A 21,933-nucleotide genomic window follows, 5' to 3' on the forward strand; every position below is an offset into this window, starting at 1 on the left:
TTTAAAAAACTAAATTAGGATAAGATTTATGGATGGACAACTTCTTCATTACAATAAAGAGTGACGTTTCGGGGGTAGTGATGGTGTAACAGTGTTAGAACCTACACCGAAACGTCGCTCTGGATTGTAATGAAGAAGTTGTTCATCAATAAATCTTATCCTTATTTAGTACTCCAACTTCTAAATGCCTATCCAAGAAGTTACTTTAAAAACTGAAAATCCATATTTCTTGTGCTTTTTCAAAAATTGGTTTGAACTCTGAGAAAGTGTCGTGAGTAATGTAAAAGTGTTTAGTAACCCACAAGCTTTTGCTGCGGGTGTTTCAGACCTCGTTGGAAGATCTGGAAGAAGAACTTGGTTTTGATGAGCTGAAGGTTCTAAGAGAACTGATCCTGTCCAAGTTGCGCTCAGAAAACAGACTGGTAAGCGTTATGTCGAAACCCAGTCAAACTGTTTTAGTATTCGACTTTGATGTGTCATTAGAACTAAACGTCAGTTGCTCAAGACAACTGAAACATATTGAGTATAATTTGAAACAAGCGGAGTGTCCATATCTGACCATAGTGGCAATTAGAATGACCCCAGTAACCATTGTCTGAGATGATGGATTACAGTAATGACTTTTAGATATTCTCGTACCACCATGCAGTGTAGGAATTAGTTTACAGACTTCACTGGCCAGGAGGGCTTGTTAACTAGCCCTACTTTATGACTACAGCCTTCATATTATGTAATCTGTTTTGAGACTATTATAAAGCTAAACAATGCATGTACATGTACATCGACCCGTGAAGATCCGGGGTAGAATAGGTCTTCAGCAACCCATGCTTGCTGTAAAAGGTGACTATGCTTGTCGAAAGAGGCGACTAACGGGATCGGGTGGTCAGGCTCACTGACTTGGTTGATGCATGTCATCATATCCCAATTGCGTGGATCGATGCTCATGAGGTCAGTCACTGGATTTTCTGGTCCAGACTTGGTTATTTACAGACCGCCTTCATATAGCTGGAATATTGCTGAGTGCGACATTAAACAACAAACAAACAAACCTGTATATCAGTCATAATCACTGTACTGCTAGAACCCAGTTTACTTCTGTGTCAGTTTTCGATGAACTATTAAATACAAAATAACAACAGACTTTGATATTAAATGACAGCTTAACTGACTTTATTATTCGTAGACATAAATATCTATTGACACCTAATTTTTAACTATCCATCGCGCAGGCTTTTTGGAAATGTTACTTACCCAATTTTAGAGTCATTGGCATTTGGCTAGCAGGCAGACAGCTATTTCCAACACTGCCCCAAGGAGATTCACAGCAACCTATGTGGTTATAAGAAGCCACATCATGGATCAGGTTGTCAGACTCGGTGGATTGATTGACTTCATTTCATCGTATCTCAACTGCGTGGATCGTTGCTCGCAATATCAATTACGGGATTGTTTAGTCAAGGCTTATGCACAGGCCACCTCTATATAGCTGGAATATTGTTGAGAGCGCATTACACAACACATCCATGCACACACACGCACGCGCACGCATGCACGCACACACACTGAATCCTGAATGATGACATAGTGATGTTCAAGTTATAAAGATCACATTAAAAAGACAAGAAACAAATAGATCTGTGCTTATAACAAACACTAAGACACACTATCTGGATTCTGTATCCGCATGTCAAGGTTATAAGGATGTTTATTGTTTCATTCCCTTCAGCCAAGGAAAAGCCCCTCCTCAGTTGACCAGTCCACTCCGAGTCCTACAGGAGAGCATCGGCAGGGACTGTTCCAACGCTGGTTCCCGGGTTGGTCAGGGTGGTACCAAGCGGCAGATCCACAGACAGAGGTGGCTGGTAGCAGTGATGACACACAGGGGGAGTCCGATGTTGACGTGCCCGCAGAGGCAGTTGGGCAGGCAGAGCTGGGTGATTATAACTCTCCTGTTTACTCATTAGCTCATTGTCTTAGTTTACAGATTTTTATAAATAAATCCTGGTCAGTAAGTTGGAAAAAATATGATCATACTCTTCTTTTTTTTCTTCAAGACATTTTGTAACTGTTGAGATGTGGGCAGTGGTAGTTGAGCTTGTCTCGTCTTAACTACTTGTATGCACACTATATTGGTAGGTAACTTCAATGGAATTAGAAAAATAGTTGCTCGAAACATTTGGCAACACAGTTTTTTTTGTAAGTAGTAGCACATATTTGACTGACTGGATGCAAAAACTGCAATCATGACGATGTACAGATGCTTAGGTACATAAACTAAAAGAGGAAGCATGGTGTATTGGGGACCTATTCTGCCATGCCATTTCATTTCTCAGAAGATTTGAAGTTTATAGTGAGTGATTATGGTTTTACGCCGCTTTTAGCAATGTTCCAGCAATATCACGGCGGGGGACACCAGAAATGGGCTTCACACATTGTATCCATGTCGGGAATCGAACCCGGGTCTTCGGCGTGACGACCAAATGCTTTAACCACTGGGCTACCCGGCCGCCCATCTTTAACTGAAACATATCCAGCTACTTAAGCTATGATAACTATTCTATAACTTCTTTAAGGAGCATTTAGAAGTTTGTATAATGAACAAGTGAGAAATATGGCATTCAATGTGACAAATACGTTGTTTGTCCATAGAACTATCTCCCTTGTTCATGGTAGCTGTTGAAATCTGTTAACGATGCCAGAAGTGTAGAGGGGATTCTGACACCAATTCCTGTATTCCAGAGCAAGAAATACTGGATGTTATCCTTGATTCCACTGAGAACACCTCGTTGCTGCGTAAAGACACCGTGTTTGCCAGCATGACCTTCTCCCTGTCCAAAGGGTCCTTTGAACTGGTGGAGAGCAGAGGACCACACAAAGGTGAATGTCAATCCTGTTGTCAGTTACGTTTAACATTTAATTATTTGTCTAATGTACTCACCGCCAAGAGAATAGCGAACTATAGAAACATATAAAAAAGTATGTATGTTAAGCAGAGATGTTTCCAATATGTACCACTTCATGACAAAATTAACAATCAACCACAGTGTCTGCGATTTCCATACTTTACATGCTAATCCTGCTCGAGACAAATGGTGCATCTCGAGTCATGGATCTTTGATGTCACATGTGATGCGTTCATGAGCGTCGGTTCACACAACATACCAGTTTAAGAGCAAGTCTTCACATATGGTATTTGCATATATTTTGTTGGCGAGTACATAATCTAATGCAGAAGTAACTGCCTATCATATGAATTTATGATAGCTAAAACTTCCTCATAATTATTACACTGAAAGTCCTCTATTTGTGGTAACTGGTCTTGTGTTTCGTCTTTAAGGTGCAAGTCCTCTAGCTGAGCTCCAGTGTTCCACCATCAATATGGAATTTGAGTCTCGCCCACGTACCAGCGCTATGAAGTTCAAGTTAGCCGTGGGCAGTCTACATCTCCAAGACAAGACCACACACAACTCTGTGTTCCCTTACATCGTCTCTCCACAATCACAGGTATTCGTCGTCATCATCATCATAGTTGTCTTCGTCACGCCAAACATCTGCAAAAGCACCCGGAACCACACAGCTTGCAGTTTGCAACCAAACATTTTAACCCTACTTTCTTTCTCTTAAAATTATTACATGTCTTCAGTGTTGCGTAGTTGCAAATGCACTTTCATTAGGTTACAGGAGGGGTGGTCCGGTAGGGCAGTCTCATGGTTAAAGTGTTCACTTGTCACAACGAATACTTGGGTTGATTCCCCCACATGGGTACAATGTGTCGTGTCCCCCTGTCTAGATAGCTCACTCACTCACTCACTCACTCACTCACTCACTCACTCACTCACTCACTCACTCACTCACTCACTCACTCACTCACTCACTCACTCACTCACTCACTCACTCACTCACTCACCCATCCACTCACTCACTCACTCACCCACTCACTCACTCACCCACCCACCCACCCACAATCATCATACAGCTCTTAGTCCCTGCCACACATGGAAAGTGGATCAACATTATGTTCAGATTTGCGGGTGTTATTGAGTATTTGATGCTTGCAAATGTCATTTGGAACTTGTGGTACGTAAGTTTGATTTGTCCCTGGTGTTTCAGGAATCCATCGGCCACTCCCCGAGTCCCCTACCTCGTCCCAGAACAGCAGAGAGACTGTCACCCAGGCCATCGCTGCAAGACACACAGGAGTGGAAGTTCTTCGAGCTTTCATACGAAAAGCACCCTCCCTCTAGCTTCTTTAGATACAAGTAAGATAATGGTCTGATTAGTGAAATACCATTGCCTTTTACATGGATGTCCTTAACTAATTGGTATTAAACTTTCAAACAGGGATTCTTACATCAAAAACTTGAAGTATGTTTCTGGTCTTGTGAAAGTCATGAATCAAGTATCATGGTTATTGGAGACTGGTCCTCCTGAAGGTGACTAACCCTTGTATGAAACACGATAAGAGTGTCTGATGGTTTTGCTTCATTGCTAGAACCAGCATCAAGACACGGCCTCTGGACATCGTATACTCTCCAGCATTCATCAAGCAAGTGAACGGATTCTTTTCCTCCCCCGTCAGTCGAGCACAGAAGGCACGGAGATCCAGAGGTGAGACTTTCTCTTGTTATATTATTCAGAAAAAGACAATGCTAACACTGCCACTTCTTTTTTGGCAGCTAAAATTAACACTGACTGGGTCAAACAGCTGCTGCCAAACTCTGCATATGGTTTTCTTAGCTGTGTATTGTGCCTGGTCAGCAGATAAGTGATGAGTTTTCCCCCATGAAGATCTGGGTTGATGCATGTCATCCTATCCCAATTGCATATATTGGTGCTCATGATGTCAATCACTGGATTGTCTAGTCCAGACTTGATTATTTACAGTCATATAGATGGAAAAATTGTTGCTTTAAGAAACAAACAGACAAACACAGTATGTATCAGTAGAAGTAGGAGAACTATATAGCTCATATATCACAGTATTGTCTTATAGTCTGGAAACACTTCAACTGTTCATTGTCTGCCTCTAGCCTCAGCGTGGAAATTTGAAGCCCTGAAGAAGAAATCCCCAGAGCAGTTCATGGAAACATTAGATCAACTTCTTGAAGCAGAGGTCAGTTGCAAACCCTGTTGCCATAGCAACCAATGCAGCACATAATAATAATCTTCTGTATATGTCAAACAAGCATCACAGCAGATTTACCTAAAGGTGGCATTGACCTTCTGTATCTGCTGCTTACTTAAACAGTCTTCATGAAAGGTATCTACTCGCTTGACCGACCAGGAACAATGATGAGATATTTCTTGTACTTGACTGAATCATGTAAAGGCCACTGGCCTGTAGGATGCCTTAAGCATTGAACAGATTGCTTCAGGCAACTACATACTATTCTTGCAATGATTACTTCTAAGCATAATGATTTTTTGGGCATGTGCTTTAAATCAGTTTAAAATCTAGTCTTTGAAAGGCATTTAGAATTGATACACATAAGTAAGAGAATTTATGGATGTCAACTTCTTTATTATGAGAAACACATTATGTGATTTATTTTCAAATCTGTTTGCCAGGGTGTAAAGACACGCTGGGACATTAAACTGGATATCTCTGCCCCAAAGTTGATCATCCCGGAGCGCTACGCGGACCCCACCAGCCCCATGGTGGTGATAGACCTGGGTCGGCTGTATCTCCAGACCTGCACCAGCAGCAGCATCTCGCACACCGACTCCAAGACCATGCTGCATACAGACGGACATGAGGAGAATGATGGTACACACTCAGCTGTCTGTCACTGCAGTAGAATTCACAATCATGGGGATCCTTGGGCTCTGGAGGGTTCCCCATTAGTATTTGACCACCTCTGTGGTCTTGTGGTAGAGCGTCCGCCCAGAGAGTGGAAGGTCTGGGGTTTGATCCCTGGCCACGTCATACCAAAAGACGTTAAAAGATAGTGCTTGTTGTTATCCTGCACTCAGCAAGGGTCTGAAACCAGGACTGGTCGGCTCAGAGTCAGTATACTGTGTCTGAGTGGGTTATTCATGTTAAACTGACGCATGGCATTTCAGTGGGCTAGCACTATAAAATCAGCATTAGCCTGGACTGGAGCAAGCAGCAACACACATACATACACACATGCATGCACATAACTATATAAGTGCAATAATTTTGGACATGACATTAAAGCCCTTTTCACTTAGTCTCCAATATCCAGCATAAGGGTGATGACAAGGACCCCTTGACTTCAAGCTTAGTTTCAAACACTACATACTGTTTTGTTTCTGTATTTGATAAAGGGAAATAAGTAGAGATATAGTATGAAGTTGAAATCATTATTCATGGGTCTACTGGACCCTGAAACCATGGTAACACTGTTACTGTCTTTCAGATGACTTCCACACGCCACTGACCACCCCGCCCAACGAGTCCGCCCTCGACGACCCCCCTCTGAGGTCAGTGTCCTCGTCTAACCTGCTGACCCGAGAGACCTCGGCGACCTCCGTCACGGGGGTGTCATCCACTGCAGTCATGGACCATCTGTATGAGAGGTCAGTGGTGCTGCCTGCTTCAGTCTTGACAGTTCCTTTCAGGACTATCTTGGCTCTTTAGTCTGTAGTTTAATGGATGTCTGCCACTGAGGTGGACTGGTTGCTTAGCTTCATGGTGAGTGTTTATTATTCCCTGCCACGAAGTTGAAGATGGGTATAGGAATGGGTGCTGTCCGTCCATCAGTTGTCTTTCTGTCCATCCTTCTGTCCGTCAATTGCCTGTCGTTTCTGGAGCAGAACTCAAGCACAATGAAAGATATCTTAAACAAATTGGGCACATAGATAGGTCTAGTCCCATTTGATAGTTTGGGACATTTTAAAAAGTTATTATTTCTAGTGTCTATAGCAACGACTTTGACTTAGGCTCAAATGGTGGTAGGGCTCGTTTACGGGCAGATCTTGAAAACCTTTACAATATTTCTTGACACAACTGGACATGTCATATTGGCAGGGATATTAGTATTTCATGCTTGTTTATCATGGAGATCATCAGAGTTCTATCTCTGGATTAAGTTCAAAACTCATTTCGTGTTCCCTGAATGATGTTGTTTCAGAATTGCTGAGCATGCTTAACAATGGTACTCACTACACCAGGTGTTCCCTAGATACTTGTAGGGGTAGTGCTTCAAGGCACAGTATGGGAATATCATTGTGTACAGATGAGAAATAGCATTTTCATAAAAAGAATAGTATAAAATGTATATGTTTCTACAGAAGCTGTGTTGAGTCTTGAGAGACACATGGTTGTATTGAGACAGGAGTAGAAGCCATTGTTGGAAGTCATTATTTTCCCAGATACAAGCTGGACCTGACAGACATGCAAGTGCTGCTGGGCCGACCTCAAGACAACTGGCGCCACGCCTACTTAAGGGGCAACAGTCGCATGCACATCCTCGACAAGTTTAGCATCTCCCTACAGCTGGAGAGGTCAGTCTCCTCTGTTTCTTTCTTAGTTAAACATTATGTCCTAATATACAATTGGATCCATAGATGTGTGCTTTTTTATTGAAACCTATTGCAGTTATGTTGATCACAATGTGTAAATGGGGTTTCTTTTGATTCCATAGTTAACAGGTCCACTGACCAATGTGAATTATTACATGATATTTTAACAATCAGTCCCCTTAAACTATTACCATATTATATAAACTACCACCTCCGTGTTCTTGTGGTAGAGCGTCCGCCCGGAGAGCGGAAGGTCCGGGGTTCAATGCACGACCATGTCATAGCAAAAGACGTTTAAAGATGGTACTTGTTCCCCTGTCTGGCCGACTGCACTTGATCTGATCGATGGAGAAAAGAGAAACAACACACAATGTTTTTTGTTCTTAACCAAACATATGGCCATGATGGCATTTGAAACAGTATCTGTAAATCAAGTAGAAAGAACAAGAGCGTACAAGATTGTTTTCACGGTTTAAATTACCAGATATTCATGATGTTTATGTGGAAATGTTTGTGAACTGTGTGTTGCTCCCAGACGTCTGATCGTGACGGCAGACCCACAGTGGGCCAAGATGAAGCTGTCCGGCACTCTTCCATCCCTCACCTTCCATCTCAATGAAAGAAAGGTCAGATTAATGAAACAAGCCATTTTAGCTATGTTAAACAGATGTGAAAATACATGTTTCAGAGATTTTAGATGTTTGATCCATTGATTAATTATGTTCAATGTTATGCAAGTCGATGCATGCAGTACATGCCCCCCTTTCTATTCTGGGTCAGATTCGAGTACGTGTACTTGTCATATGAGCAGATCAGAATAATTTGTTTGTTCCTTTGTTGTTTAACACCACACTCAGCAATATTCCAGCTATATGAAAGCGATCTGTAAATAATCGGGTCTGGACCAGACAATTCGGTGATTCACATCATGAACATTGATCCACGCAGTTAGTCATGTATGGGGTGTCGTTATATAGCTGTTACATTTGTGACAATGAATGTGGTGGGATGGACTATATCATCATGTTTTGTTTGTTTGTTTGTTTGTTGTTTAACGCCGCACTCAGCAGTATTCCAGCTATATGACGGCGGTTATCATCATGTAGAACGATGAAAGATTTGTTACATAGGTAAAGTTACATTAAATTCCACAACGGGAGCACATGCGCAGTTATCCGATGTGTCATATCTCCATTCTATTTAGATAAATGCCCTGGTTCTATTCACCACCTTAGCTTCCTATTGAGTGTTGTTTGGATAATACCATGCTAAAAATAGCCTCCCAATCAAATTACACGCTTTTGTGACAATTGACACAAACAGCGATATCTCCCGTACTTGCCTTGCTGCTGACACGTGGGAAGACCTGGTAACAGAAGAACTTCAATTGTCTGGTTTTAAAACTCAAGAAAACATCATCCCAGTTTTTTATTTTGATCAGCTATATTATCAAGTGCTAGCAGTTTTGAATTTTGTACAGTAAAGGAGGCGGTCGGGGAGCCTAGTGGTTAAAGCGTTCGTTCGTCATGCCGAAGACCAGGGTTTGATTCCCGACATGGGTACAATGTGTGAAGCCGGTTTCTGGTGTCCCCCGCCGTGATATTGCTGGAATATTGCTAAAAGCGTCGTAAAACCAAACTCACTCACTCACTCATTGTACAGTAAAGCCAGGTTGAACTCAAGCTCATGAATGAGAGAAATGGAGTTGGTGACGTTGTTTCCTTAACAAAGCTTTTGTGTGAATGGTATTAAACAAAATAGAATGCAGATGTTGTACGCTGGATACTGTATACACCCTCATGGATACCGCCAGTAGATACTGCACAGTGCCAGAACTTGGCACTTGTCCTGTAGTCCTTGCCAAACTGCCCAATAGTTAAGGTATCATTAGGACAAGTAGAAATTTGGTACTTTTACGGGGTTTTCATTACAGTGTTATCATTATAAGGACTAATGGACTAACAGTGTAAGTTTCTACCACTGCACGATGGTACCATGCCTGTGATGACTTCCACCTTGTATTTCCAGATCCATGCCGTCAACACCTCCGTGGACATTGTGTCGAGGGGTAGCTCCGGTTCCTCCCTCCAGACAGTCACTGACAACATGTCAATGTCCAGTGTTGAGTCGGACCTGGCACAGCAGTCACTGGCATCGGTGTAAGAACTTTACTTTACTTCACTCCAACATAGTCAAAAGTTCTAATTGCCCCAAATGTTTTATGTTCTTGAAAGACCAACTTTTATGTTTGACCTAAGTAATTCTTAAGGTCTTTGACTGTTATAGCAGTGAGACTATGTGTTGAATAAATATAATGCTAGAAATAGGATCTACCCTAACTGAGGTCTTTGACTGTTATAGCAGTGAGACTGTATGTGTTCATGAAATATAAGGCTAGAAATAGGATCTACCCTAACTGAGGTCTTTGACTGTTATAGCAGTGAGACTGTATGTGTTGAATAAATATAATGCTAGAAATAGGATCTACCCTAACTGAGGTCTTTGACTGTTATAGCAGTGAGACTGTATGTGTTCATGAAATATAATGCTAGAAATAGGGTGACACCTAACTGTGGGCTTTGACTGTTATAGCAGTGAGACTGTGATGAAGAAAGGCAAGGAGGAGATAGACAACAAGCTGGTGGTGCTGCAGTTCCTCATCCACAACCTCTCCGTGGAGATCCAGAGTCAGGGTACGGAGATACAGCTGTCTTGCTGCATCAAACAAGGATAACACTGTCTTGGTTTAGACACACTTTACTTTTGTCAACATAAGCAGTTTGCCTATATATCTTTTGCTCATCATTTCACCCTCAACCAAACACTTTTGCAAAAACTATTGCCTGGTCTTGACCCTCAGCATCATTTCAAGTAGATGGTACTCTTAACATCGGGGACTGCCTCCGTGGTCTAGTGGTAGAGCGTCCATCCGGAGAACGGAAGGTCCAGGGTTTGATCCCCGACCATGTCATACCAAAAGATGTTTAAAGATGGTACTTGTTGTTACCCTGTCTGGCGCTCGGCATTAAGGGGTTAAAACAAGGACTGGTCGGCTCAGAGTCAGTATACTGTGTCTGAGTGGGGTATTCATGTTAAACTGCGGCATGGTATCTCAGTGAACTAGCACTATAAATCGGCATCAGTCTGGACTAGTACAAGCAGCCACACACACACGTGCATGCATGTCACTATATTAGTGCAATAATCTTGGACGCGACGTTAAGCCCCATTTCACCTCACCTCACCTACCCTCACCTACCCTCACCTACCCTCACCTCACCTCACCTACCCTCACCTCACCTCACCTCACCTCACCTTAACATGGGGCTGTCATGAGCTAAGCTTACAAGCCAGAGAAGTGGTGGGTTACCTGCTGGGAAAAGTGTTGACTCATCACAACATGAACCCAGGTTTTGCTTCCCCACACTGGGGTACAACGTGTGACATCCATTTCCAGTGGCGCCAGCCGGGATATTGCAGGAACATGCTACAAGTGGCGTAAACACAACTCACATACTAGCCCAAAGAAGATGTTACTAGCCTCAATTTTTGGACTAGTGATTGGTCACATACTGTCATTGGTCTTGATAAACATCTCAGCTGAATAATGTAAATATTATATTTTTCAAACATAAACGCAAATTAGTCAAAAGTTATGTTGTCGAGTTGATGTGTCTGTCCAATAGTAATAAGATTTGTCAAGGATTTGTCCCAGTGTATGTATTGAAGCCTTACCATGGACCCAGTCTAGTCTGGCTTCACCCTTCTTCAGGTCAAGCTCTAGCCGAGTTCCGAGTGACCGATGTGCAGGCTGATGTGTCCAAGAAGTCCCAAAACACCTCCCTCAAGCTCACGGTCCACAGCCTCCTTGTGGTGGATGCTCTGCAGAGCTACGGACCAGACTTCGAGCTGCTCATTGCATCACACAAACATCTTGTGTAAGTAAAAATACCATAACTCTTGTGGGGATTCCAGGAAAGAATAGGTACCCTGTGTCCGTTGTAAGTGCTGACTAATCAGGATAGGGTTATTACAATTATATGACCTGGGCCGCATGGATTGTTGCTCATGCTGTCCATCACTGGTTTGTCTGGTCCAGACTCCAGGATGTTGCTGGAGTATTGCTGATGGTGGAATTATTGTTATTAAACGACTTTGACTACTACACCAGCATGTAACAAATGTTTAGTATCAGCCTTTGATTTGTCAGATTAATTTTCAGTCTTTTTTAAATGTAACTATTCTACTTTTGGCCTGAACTTAAACACGATTCACTCCTTCTCCAGACTAGACACTCGTAGTGGGAGTATCCGTGGATCTGACGCTGGGTCTCCCCTGTCCCCCGCATCCCCCACCTCCCCCGGCTCACCAGGGATGGAGGGTGCTAGTTCCCCCATGGCATCGGGCTCCTTCCAGAGCGGTAGTTTCCAGTCCATCCAGGAAGCCATATCTTCCGCATTCCAGGTGTTCGCAGGTCAGTACACTCTTACAGAGCCTTGTTGTGTTGGGATGGAAGTATACCTTGTAATGCACGTTGTCCATAGTGTAGAGAGTAGGGGTGTAATGATTGATCAAACTATCACTGCAGCACAATTGACCATGGCATAATGCTAATGTATGAATGACATGTTAAAATACCAATAGTTAACACTGATGCCACATTACACTAGCAATAGTATCAACATGTAATATTTAGTGAAATAGATTGTTAATCCGTTGAGTTTACATTTGTTTTGATCGAACCAACCAACACACACCCATACATGTACTCCCCCCAAACCCACCCACACCCACACACACACCCGCACATCAACTCAACCACACATCCAACACTTCCACACATCTACATCCACAAACCCACACACACCCACACACTCACCCGCACATCAACACAACCACACATCCAACACACCCACACATCTACATCCACAAACCCACACACACCCACACACACACCCACACATCAACACAACCACACATCCAACACACCGACACATGTACACCCACAAACCCACACCCACCCACACCCACACCCACACACACCCCCGCTCATCAACACAACCACACATCCAACACACACCCACACATGTACACCCACAAACCCACACCCACCCACACCCACACCCACACACACCCCCGCTCATCAACACAACCACACATCCAACACACACCCACACATGTACACCCACAAACCCACACCCACCCACACCCACACCCACACCCACACACACACCCGCACATCAACTCAACCACACATCCAACACACACCCACACTCCCACACATGTACACCCACCCACACAAACACATACCAACACACCCACACATGTACACCCACCCACACAAACACATACCAACACGCCCACACATGTACACCCACCCACACAAACACATAACAACACGCCCACACATGTACACCCACCCACACAAACACATACCAACACGCCCACACATGTACACCCACCCACACAAACACATACCAACACGCCCACACATGTACACCCACCCACACAAACACATACCAACACGCCCACACATGTACACCCACCCACACAAACACATACCAACACGCCCACACATGTACACCCACCCACACAAACACATACCAACACGCCCACACATGTACACCCACCCACACAAACACATACCAACACGCACACACATGTACACCCACCCACACAAACACATACCAACACGCCCACACATGTACACCCACAAACCCACCAACACACACACACACACTCACCCACATCACGTCTACCTACCCACACATCACCTACCCATGCACTCGTACATCCACACTCCAACCCCACACGTACACCAGCCCACACACAGGTACACCAGCCCACACACACATGTACACACACACTCCTACTCACACACATGTACAACAACCCCCACACACATGTACACCAGCCCACACACACACGTACACCAGCCCACACACACATGTACACCAGCCCACATGTACACCAGCCCACACACACATGTACAACATCCACACACACACGTACACCAGCCCACCCACACATGTACACCAGCCCACACACACATGTACAACAACCCACACACACATGTACACCAGCCCACACACACATGTACACCAGCCCACACACACACGTACACCAGCCCACACACACATGTACACCAGCCCACACACACATGTACACCAGCCCACACGTACACCAGCCCACACACACATGTACACCAGCCCACACACATAGGTACACCAGCCCACACACACATGTACACCACACACTCCTACTCACAGACATGTACACTAGCCCACACACACACATGTACACCAGCCCACACACACATGTACAACAACCCACACACACATGTACACCAGCCCACATGTACACCAGCCCACACACACATGTACAACATCCACACACACACGTACACCAGCCCACCCACACACGTACACCAGCCCACACACACACGTACACCAGCCCACACACACACGTACACCAGCCCACACACACATGTACACCAGCCCACACACACATGTACACCAGCCCACACACACACATGTACACCAGCCCACACACACACGTACACCAACCCACACACACATGTACACCAGCCCACACACACATGTACACCAGCCCACACACACACGTACACCAGCCCACACACACATGTACACCAGCCCACACACACATGTACACCAGCCCACACGTACACCAGCCCACACACACATGTACACCAGCCCACACACATAGGTACACCAGCCCACACACACATGTACACCACACACTCCTACTCACAGACATGTACAACAACCCACACACACCCTTGCTAACTTTGAAACTCACTCGCTCTCGCTCAATGAATGAATGAATGAATGTCATTGTTTAAGGACCAAGCTCGCCCCAGTCACTGAATCCCGGAGAGGATGTAAACGGTCCCTCCTTCACCAGTCTGGGGCAGAGCTCCGAGGCCCTCATCATCATGGAGTACGAGCAGATCATAGACCCCGGACCGGAGGGGGACAAGACAGTTGATGGAGGCATGCAGATACTCAACCTCCAGTTCAACAGTCTGGATTTCATAGGTTAGTTACCCTTGCTGTGCCAGGATCTGCTGTACTCGCAAACACATCTAGTTTGATGACACGTAACCTTGCTTTCACTGCAAAATGTCATGTCCAGTAAATGTTTTGTTACTGATTACACATTGTAAATATATGTTGATGTGTTCCAGCTAACCAAGAGACCATTGTAGAGATTCTCAGTTTCCTGAAGAGAGCATTCCCCTCCTCCAGCGACAAGCAGTCCTCCCGACCTCCTCAGGACAGGCGCCCATCCAGACGCCAAGACTCCATCATTGTACGTTCACTCTCTGTTGTATCATTCAGGATCATGTTGAGATCCCAGTGCAAAAAGCTTCACCAGTACTCCATGCATGTCTTCTGTGGGGATTCTGAAGCAGAGGCAATATTCTAATTACCTGTGACCTTCTTTTGATAGCAACAATAAACAAGGCCAACAAAGTAATCAGACTCGTCTGGTTTTAGGCTATTGAGTCAGCCTCTTTTACTCAGTCAGCTAAAATGGGGGGTTGTCTAATAATCGGAGATGATATATGCCTCTGTCACTTTGGAACGTGTCTCTGGATGCTGCTGAGATTACAGTTATTCATCATGCAAACTGTTTCTTATGTGGTTTTGAAACTTAGTTTCAGCCCAAGAAGGACAAGGTGATGGTGACAGCTGACTTCAAGAGGCTGAACATCCTGCTGCCTCGCTTCAGTGAGAAGGAAGGGCGTAAGGTTGGGAAGAAGGTTGCCACAGCAACCATGTCAACAGCCAAGATAGAGGCATGTCTCGGTAAAGTCCAGGTTTTCAGTTGTCTATTGATTTCACAGACATAACATAAAACATAGTCACATGTATGTTTGCCAGAAAGTTAGAAGCTATTCTTCAAACAAACTTTGTCCAATGTACTTTCATTTCTCATGAAATGTAAGTGTTTAAGGTGTATCATGATTTTGAGAATGGAATCAAGAGTCATGTTACTTTATAACATAAACTTTCATCTGATGATTCATGTTTAAACATTTTATGTGTGAGCAATGGGGCGTTATGATAGTCAGTGGCAGATTTCCATCGGTTTCTTACCTGTGTCTTGTGCACCTGCTAAAGAGCTTGAAAAAAGCATTGATTTAGGATTTTGTCAATTTGACCCCCTATTCTACTGTCTTGGATCATGGTGTGGCCTTAACTTACCGTCACAAGTTTAGAGTCAGGGGATTAAGATTTGGACTGAGTAACCATGTGTAACCATGGTAACCCGTAATGCACATGTTATTTGTTTGTCCTAAGTGGTTTGTTATCCACCATGTTCCAGACGACAGTTGGCAGATAGAGGGCAGTCTTGGCGGTCTCCACTTGACCGATGTCACCCCAGAGGGCAGTCTCTATCAGCAGGTGTTCAGCGTCGGGGAAAGCCAGCTTGACCAGTCAGAGGCACTCATTTCTCCACGCACCATTCCATGCGCTATGTACCAGACCGCTCGAGATGAAGCCGTGTTCACTGATACTGTTCATGCTAAGAGTAGCTCAAAGAAGGCTTTTTCTTTCAATGTGAAAAAAACGTTACTCGAAGGAGCCCGAGATGGTACTTTTGGGCAAGCTCTCCCAGAATCGGATGAAGTCTACGCTGACTTCAGCATGGCATCTGTTTATTATACACATTCACCTCAGTTCCTCAATGAGCTGATGGACTGTATGTCAGAATTCAAGGATTACATGTCTGACTTTGCCTCCTCTATTGGCAAGGCCGCAACAGAAGTAGCCATGGGTCTGGTTAGCGGTCGAGTTGAACGTGAAGCGCATGACCTCAGCACCTGCACTCTCAACAGAGACGTATCTCTAGGGGATTTGACAGACACTGTGTTGTTAGACAATACTTTTGGGTCTGTCACTGATCTGTCTAGTCAGAGAGGGTCTTGTTTGAAGTTTACAGCCCGCATGGAGACTCCTATTATAGCCCTTCCACGAACACCCACAAGCTACCAGGTCCTTCTGGCTCACCTCGGTGAGATCACCGTGTCCAACTCTAGTCTCACCGAGTCCAGCTCAGCATCAACGATACATGACTCTATGGACCATAGCGAAGAGGTGCACATATCCCTGAGAAACATGAACCTGTATTCTCTGGATCTGGAGAAATACAATACTCAAGTAGGGCAGAGCATATCCGCAACACTCATGGGGAAGTCCTACTACAGTCTTTCATATGAACTCGGTGTGCCCATTTTGTATGACACAGCTGTTGATTTAGTGATTGCCAAAGAAACAACTGAAGTGCCTATCATCAACCCTGAGGTTACAAATGACGACTTCCCACCCAGGACTCCTCAAAAGTCGGTGCAACCAGCCCAAATAAGCAATGTGTTAAATGTGTGTGCCAAAATCACGCCGGCGGTGAAGTTGGTGTTGTCGAAGGAGGTGTATGAGCAGATACTGCAGACTCTAGACAACCTGACGTACAGTGAGGATGACTTTGCTCCTGATGCATCTGATGATTCCACCTCGGGAGGACCTGCAGCAGATGCAGCAGCTGAAGGACACTCTGAATCTCAAACAAACCTGGCTATGCAAGAGTCCACTTTACAGGAGGGATTTCTCGCAAAGCATTTCCATTTTGAAGTTCCTCTATTCGAGGTTGAACTGAGGGGGGATTTCGGGGAGGGGGAACAAGGATTGGTTGATCTCAAGCTGACTGACTTTTCAATGAATTATGCCAAAGATAATAAAGTTGTGACAGAGATGCAACTCAGACTGAAATCTCTCTCAATGGATGATTTGTTAGAATCCGAGAAATCGGCTCATAGACAAATCATGGTTTCTCGTAGTTCACATAAAGAAGCTGATGTTGATGATGCGAAACCCAAAACATTCCTGTCGACATCATGTCCCGACAGTACCATCATTGCTCCAGTGCCTCTCATGCCAGCATCCTTGCCATCCAGCTTCCACGAGAAGACCCTGAAGCCCACATCGAAGAAACAAACCACAGCATTCTACATTGGTTTCGTCCAGAACCAGAGAACACGGGGGAAGGACAGGTGGGTTTACTTACTGGTCTCCATTATTTCAATGGGTGTGAGTGTAATTTGTATTGTAATATGCAGACAATAATGTTACACTGGTCTGTAAGTCAGAATTTTGATGCCCTTGTGAGGATTCCTGACAGTAAATGGTAATGGCAGCTAGTAGCCAAATATATGCACAGGGTTTAAAGGTAGGCCATATCTGAGGCCATACAGAGATTATTTGCTATTATGTTATAAAGAAAGAACACATTTAGTTATGGTGCAGAAGAATGTATTATTTAATATTAATTAAAAAATAGGAAAAGTCTAAATTGTCCTAAAACCATTTCTAGCAAAACACAAGGTTTGCAAGCTGGTTTTAAATGTGAGAAGACATTTAAGACACTTGTAAAAGATGTAGATATATGCTGCAGCACCATGGAACTATATATGTTTATAAAAGATATGCTACCCCACTGTTTCAGAGAGATGTTCCCCCAGACACCGCCACCATCCCCAACCCTCCGTGACATCCTGGACCCAGAGGACCCCCCCATAGAGGACCTCGTCCACATCGATGTTGTGCTTGTTGACAAGAAGTCCCCAGACTATACAACTAAATATAACAAGGTTTTTATGATTTAACACATTTGTTCAATATGATTTCAACCCTTGCATTTTCTTGTCTTTTCCTAATAAAATGGCTGTTTCATTTGTCTGTGGCTAAGTGAATGTGCATAGTTGTGTCCTTTGGGCACACCAGAAATCTAAGATCGTGGGTTCTAATCCAGTTTTGCCCTGGGTGTGTTTCCAGGTTTGTCAGCAACATACCCATGCTCGTGGGTTTCACCAAAGTGATAAATGTCTGAGACCTGCATCACTTCGGGCTTTCCTCCCACATTAAGCTGACACGTCGTGATACAACTGGAATAATGTTAAAAGTGGCATTAGTGGCTGAAGTATTCATTTGTGAAGTCAAACACCCATGTTTGATTTCCTCATGGATACAGTGTTAAGCCATGTCTCCCTGCCATTACATTGCAGGAATATTGTAGGAACTCACCCAATACACTAAATGAAGTATTTCAGATCAGACCGTCCCTATCTGATATCTGTTTCAATGACTTGACCATTATTTCATGGACCAGACAAACCGCTTCATCGATGTCAACTTCAGCAGCCTGGAGATGACAATCAACCTGCAGACATGGGTGGTCCTCCTTGATTTCCTGGGGATGGGGGCCAAGGTCCACGAAACCGAGTCCGACACTTCCGTCCTTGATCCTACGTCTGACGGGGACAGCACCCTCAACTCACCCGAGACAGGTGAGCACTAGCAGAATCTGAGGGTCTAGTGGTCTTAAAAGATTTATGTACAGAGTTATGTCCCTTAGTTTGGCCATGATCTGCTAATCTAAAGTTCAAATCCCAAATTCATTGTTATGATGTCAGCACCATATCTGTGCTCATGGGAAAAGGAATGGTACTGCCATCTCTGTGGGCTCACCCCCTTGTTGATACCCAGTGATTTACCTGAAATACTAATCTAATTGGTGATCCGGGGTAGAATAGGTCTTCAGCAACCCATGCTTGCTGTAACAGGGGACTATGCTTGACGTAATAGGTGACTAGCGGGATCGGGTGGTCAGGCTCGCTGAGTTGATGTATGTCATCAATCCCAATTGCGTGGATCGATGCTCATGATGTCAATCACTGTCATATAGCTACAATATTGCTAAGTGCAGCATTAAACAACAAACAAACAAATGATACAACTGAAATACTGTTCAGTGACATAAACATGATAAAGCCAACCTCACCACACTCCAATCCTTCCATCTTCCCCATCCAGAGGAGGTTGTAAACCAGGAAATCAACTTTGCCGTGGAGAGCTTCACCCTCATCCTCAACAAGCCGGAGTACGAGCTGGCCCAGGTGTCCATGACCAGTCTCCACTCCCACATCAGCAAGCGGGACTTCAACATGTCCTGCCGGGGTCAGCTGGGCAGCCTGACCCTCTCTGACCACTCACCCCACGGGAAGCTCTACCAGCAGAGGTTCGTCACACTGGGCAGACAGGCACTGGAGTTTGATTTCTTCAAGTAAGTAGCTCCTTTCATATCTGTTGTCAGCTCTTTCTTTCACACAGTAATCCTTATAGCCTGGTAGCCTGATGATAAGTAAATGTTAGTGTTTGAATAACTGGACAGTCAAGCCACTGGATTTATACAGGCAGGGTTAGAAATTGGCACTAGTCCTATAGTCCTTACCAAACTGTCCATTAGTTAAGGTATCATAAGGAAAAGTAGAACTTTGCAATTTTTACAGGTTTTGCTATATGTTATCATTGTAAGGACACAGTTAGTGGGGCGGTCGGGTAGCCTAGTGGTTAAAGAGCTCACTCGTCACGCCGAAGACCCGGGTCTGATTCCCGACATGGGTACAATGTGTGAAGCCCATTTCTGGTGTCCCCCGCCGGGATATTGCTGGAATATTGCTAAAAGTGGTGTAAAACCATACTCGCTCACTCACTGAAACAGTTAGTTTCTATCACTGACGGGCCCTCTGCTATTTCTACTTATCACAGGCCAAAGGGGTCCAATCTTCAAGGCAATTGTGTTATTACGACAGGAGCAAGTCCATGTTAAATGATTGAGTCGCAATATTTGAAGCGCTTTTCACCCTTTATGGGTGGGGTCCAGTAGTTAAATTGACATGTTTGGGTATGATAAGATTTAACATAATGGTAATAACAAATATTCATTTAAAATGTGTTGTCATGAAACATGGTATATGAGTAGCAGTGTTCAAAATCATGGTGACTCCTGGGGTCCTTGAGGTTTGCTGCTATGGTAACGACCTCTAGATGTTAAACTTTAGGTTTACGACAAGGACCTTTGACTCAGTTTCGAACACTGTGTAGGTATGGTTTCCCTGACGACCAGCTGCAGAGGGAGTATGATATCTACTTGAAGCTGCGGATGTCGTCGCTACGGTACATCCACACCAACCGCTTCCAGTCGGAGGTCCTGGCGTTCTGCCAGCACTTCCTACAGCTGCAGGACGTCCTGGGCAGGATGAGAGCAGCTTCAGCTGGACAAAAGGTAGCTCACAGACACATCTGTCCTAATGTATACCTGATGTAATATGGCTGACTCTGTGCCGTCATGCCTTGAGGACCTGGATCAATGCTCATGCTGTTACCCAGTGGTTTGCGTGATCCAGACTCACTCACTCACTCACTCACTCACTCACTCACTCACTCACTCACTCACTCACTCACTCACTCACTCAAAAATCATCATACCAAAAGATGGTACTTGTCGTTACCCTGCCTGGCACTTGGCATTTAGCTTCTAAGACAAGGACTGGTCAGCTCAGTCTCAGTATACAGTGTCTGATTCTTGTTCAACTGTGGCATGGTATCTCAGTTAGCTAGAACTTTTACTTCACACACATACACACACACACACACACACACACACACACATTCTTGTTTCTATTAAAGTGCAATAGTCTTGCATGAGACATTAAAGCCCTTTCATCACAGCTCACTCACTCAGTTATTCCCATTTACCAAATTTTGATAATAACATACTGATCTATTCTGTCTCTCTGTACTCAGATAAGTGAATCTGCTTCTCGAGGATCCCGAATCAAGCTTGACATTGAAGCTGGATCACCCATTCTGCTCATACCGCACAGCTCAAAAACTGACGACATTCTTGTTGCTGATCTCGGAACACTCCGAGTTGTCAACACGTTTCTCGTAGACGGAGCCGAAGGCACAAACAGATTTGACAAGAAGGGTAAACTGGAACCTGCCAAATCTAAAAGTGACACCGATGCTCAAGATCGCCGGAAAGGCTTCCAGGAAAAATCAGGCGTAGTTCATCGCGCAATGACGGACAGCATGTTCAGCGAGTACTTCGCTCCACAGTCTTCAAGTGACCCCATGTCCCAAAGCATCTATGGCAGCCTGGACTACGACCTGAGAGAACACGAGCCAGCCACCCTGGACGAGAGAGTGTACATGGTGCACGATGTAGCTGACATCAAGTCCCCGGAGAAGGAGGGGTCGAGTGTTGATCCCATTGCTGCGGGAGTACAGGCAGCTGCCAGCATCAAGAGGCCGTTCAGCGACACCCAGCTCAACCTGGCCCAGAAGAAGAACGGTGCCAGCTCCCCCCAGTCCCCCGAGGCTCATATGTGTATGTTAGATGTGTGGTCCCTCAGTCTCAAGGACATGGACCTGTTCACAGCCAAGCGGGTCAGCAAGAGGAATTACAGAGGCAACAACCTGGTCAGGGATATGGAGTTCTCAACGTATGTGGTTCAGATGGAGGTAAGTGCATATAATCTGAGTGGCACCGAATGGGAATGATTGCCTGGAAGTGTATGAA

The 21,933-nt window shown here is 44.6% G+C and overlaps 1 protein-coding gene across 2 annotated transcripts in view; it reads left to right on the plus strand.

Moving 5' to 3' along the window:
• Positions 1 to 21,933, plus strand: part of LOC124111838 (vacuolar protein sorting-associated protein 13D-like) — a 120,571-nt gene that overhangs the window by 26,319 nt on the left and 72,319 nt on the right. For both annotated transcript variants that reach the window (XM_048384355.1, XM_048384356.1), the window contains exons 11-34: positions 327 to 422; positions 1,727 to 1,934; positions 2,740 to 2,877; positions 3,338 to 3,504; positions 4,111 to 4,259; positions 4,493 to 4,608; positions 5,031 to 5,113; positions 5,569 to 5,767; positions 6,384 to 6,543; positions 7,339 to 7,470; positions 8,024 to 8,114; positions 9,517 to 9,647; positions 10,081 to 10,181; positions 11,261 to 11,426; positions 11,775 to 11,962; positions 14,352 to 14,546; positions 14,696 to 14,820; positions 15,170 to 15,320; positions 15,841 to 17,563; positions 18,016 to 18,160; positions 18,679 to 18,856; positions 19,383 to 19,632; positions 20,454 to 20,634; positions 21,156 to 21,875. In XM_048384355.1, the coding sequence (XP_048240312.1) occupies positions 327 to 422; positions 1,727 to 1,934; positions 2,740 to 2,877; positions 3,338 to 3,504; positions 4,111 to 4,259; positions 4,493 to 4,608; positions 5,031 to 5,113; positions 5,569 to 5,767; positions 6,384 to 6,543; positions 7,339 to 7,470; positions 8,024 to 8,114; positions 9,517 to 9,647; positions 10,081 to 10,181; positions 11,261 to 11,426; positions 11,775 to 11,962; positions 14,352 to 14,546; positions 14,696 to 14,820; positions 15,170 to 15,320; positions 15,841 to 17,563; positions 18,016 to 18,160; positions 18,679 to 18,856; positions 19,383 to 19,632; positions 20,454 to 20,634; positions 21,156 to 21,875 (5,793 nt within the window). The remainder of the gene's footprint in view (positions 1 to 326; positions 423 to 1,726; positions 1,935 to 2,739; positions 2,878 to 3,337; positions 3,505 to 4,110; positions 4,260 to 4,492; positions 4,609 to 5,030; positions 5,114 to 5,568; positions 5,768 to 6,383; positions 6,544 to 7,338; positions 7,471 to 8,023; positions 8,115 to 9,516; positions 9,648 to 10,080; positions 10,182 to 11,260; positions 11,427 to 11,774; positions 11,963 to 14,351; positions 14,547 to 14,695; positions 14,821 to 15,169; positions 15,321 to 15,840; positions 17,564 to 18,015; positions 18,161 to 18,678; positions 18,857 to 19,382; positions 19,633 to 20,453; positions 20,635 to 21,155; positions 21,876 to 21,933) is intronic.

Source organism: Haliotis rufescens, unplaced genomic scaffold (assembly GCF_023055435.1).
Source record: "Haliotis rufescens isolate VD_foot unplaced genomic scaffold, xgHalRufe1.0.p SCAF_5, whole genome shotgun sequence".
NCBI lineage: Eukaryota > Metazoa > Mollusca > Gastropoda > Lepetellida > Haliotidae > Haliotis > Haliotis rufescens.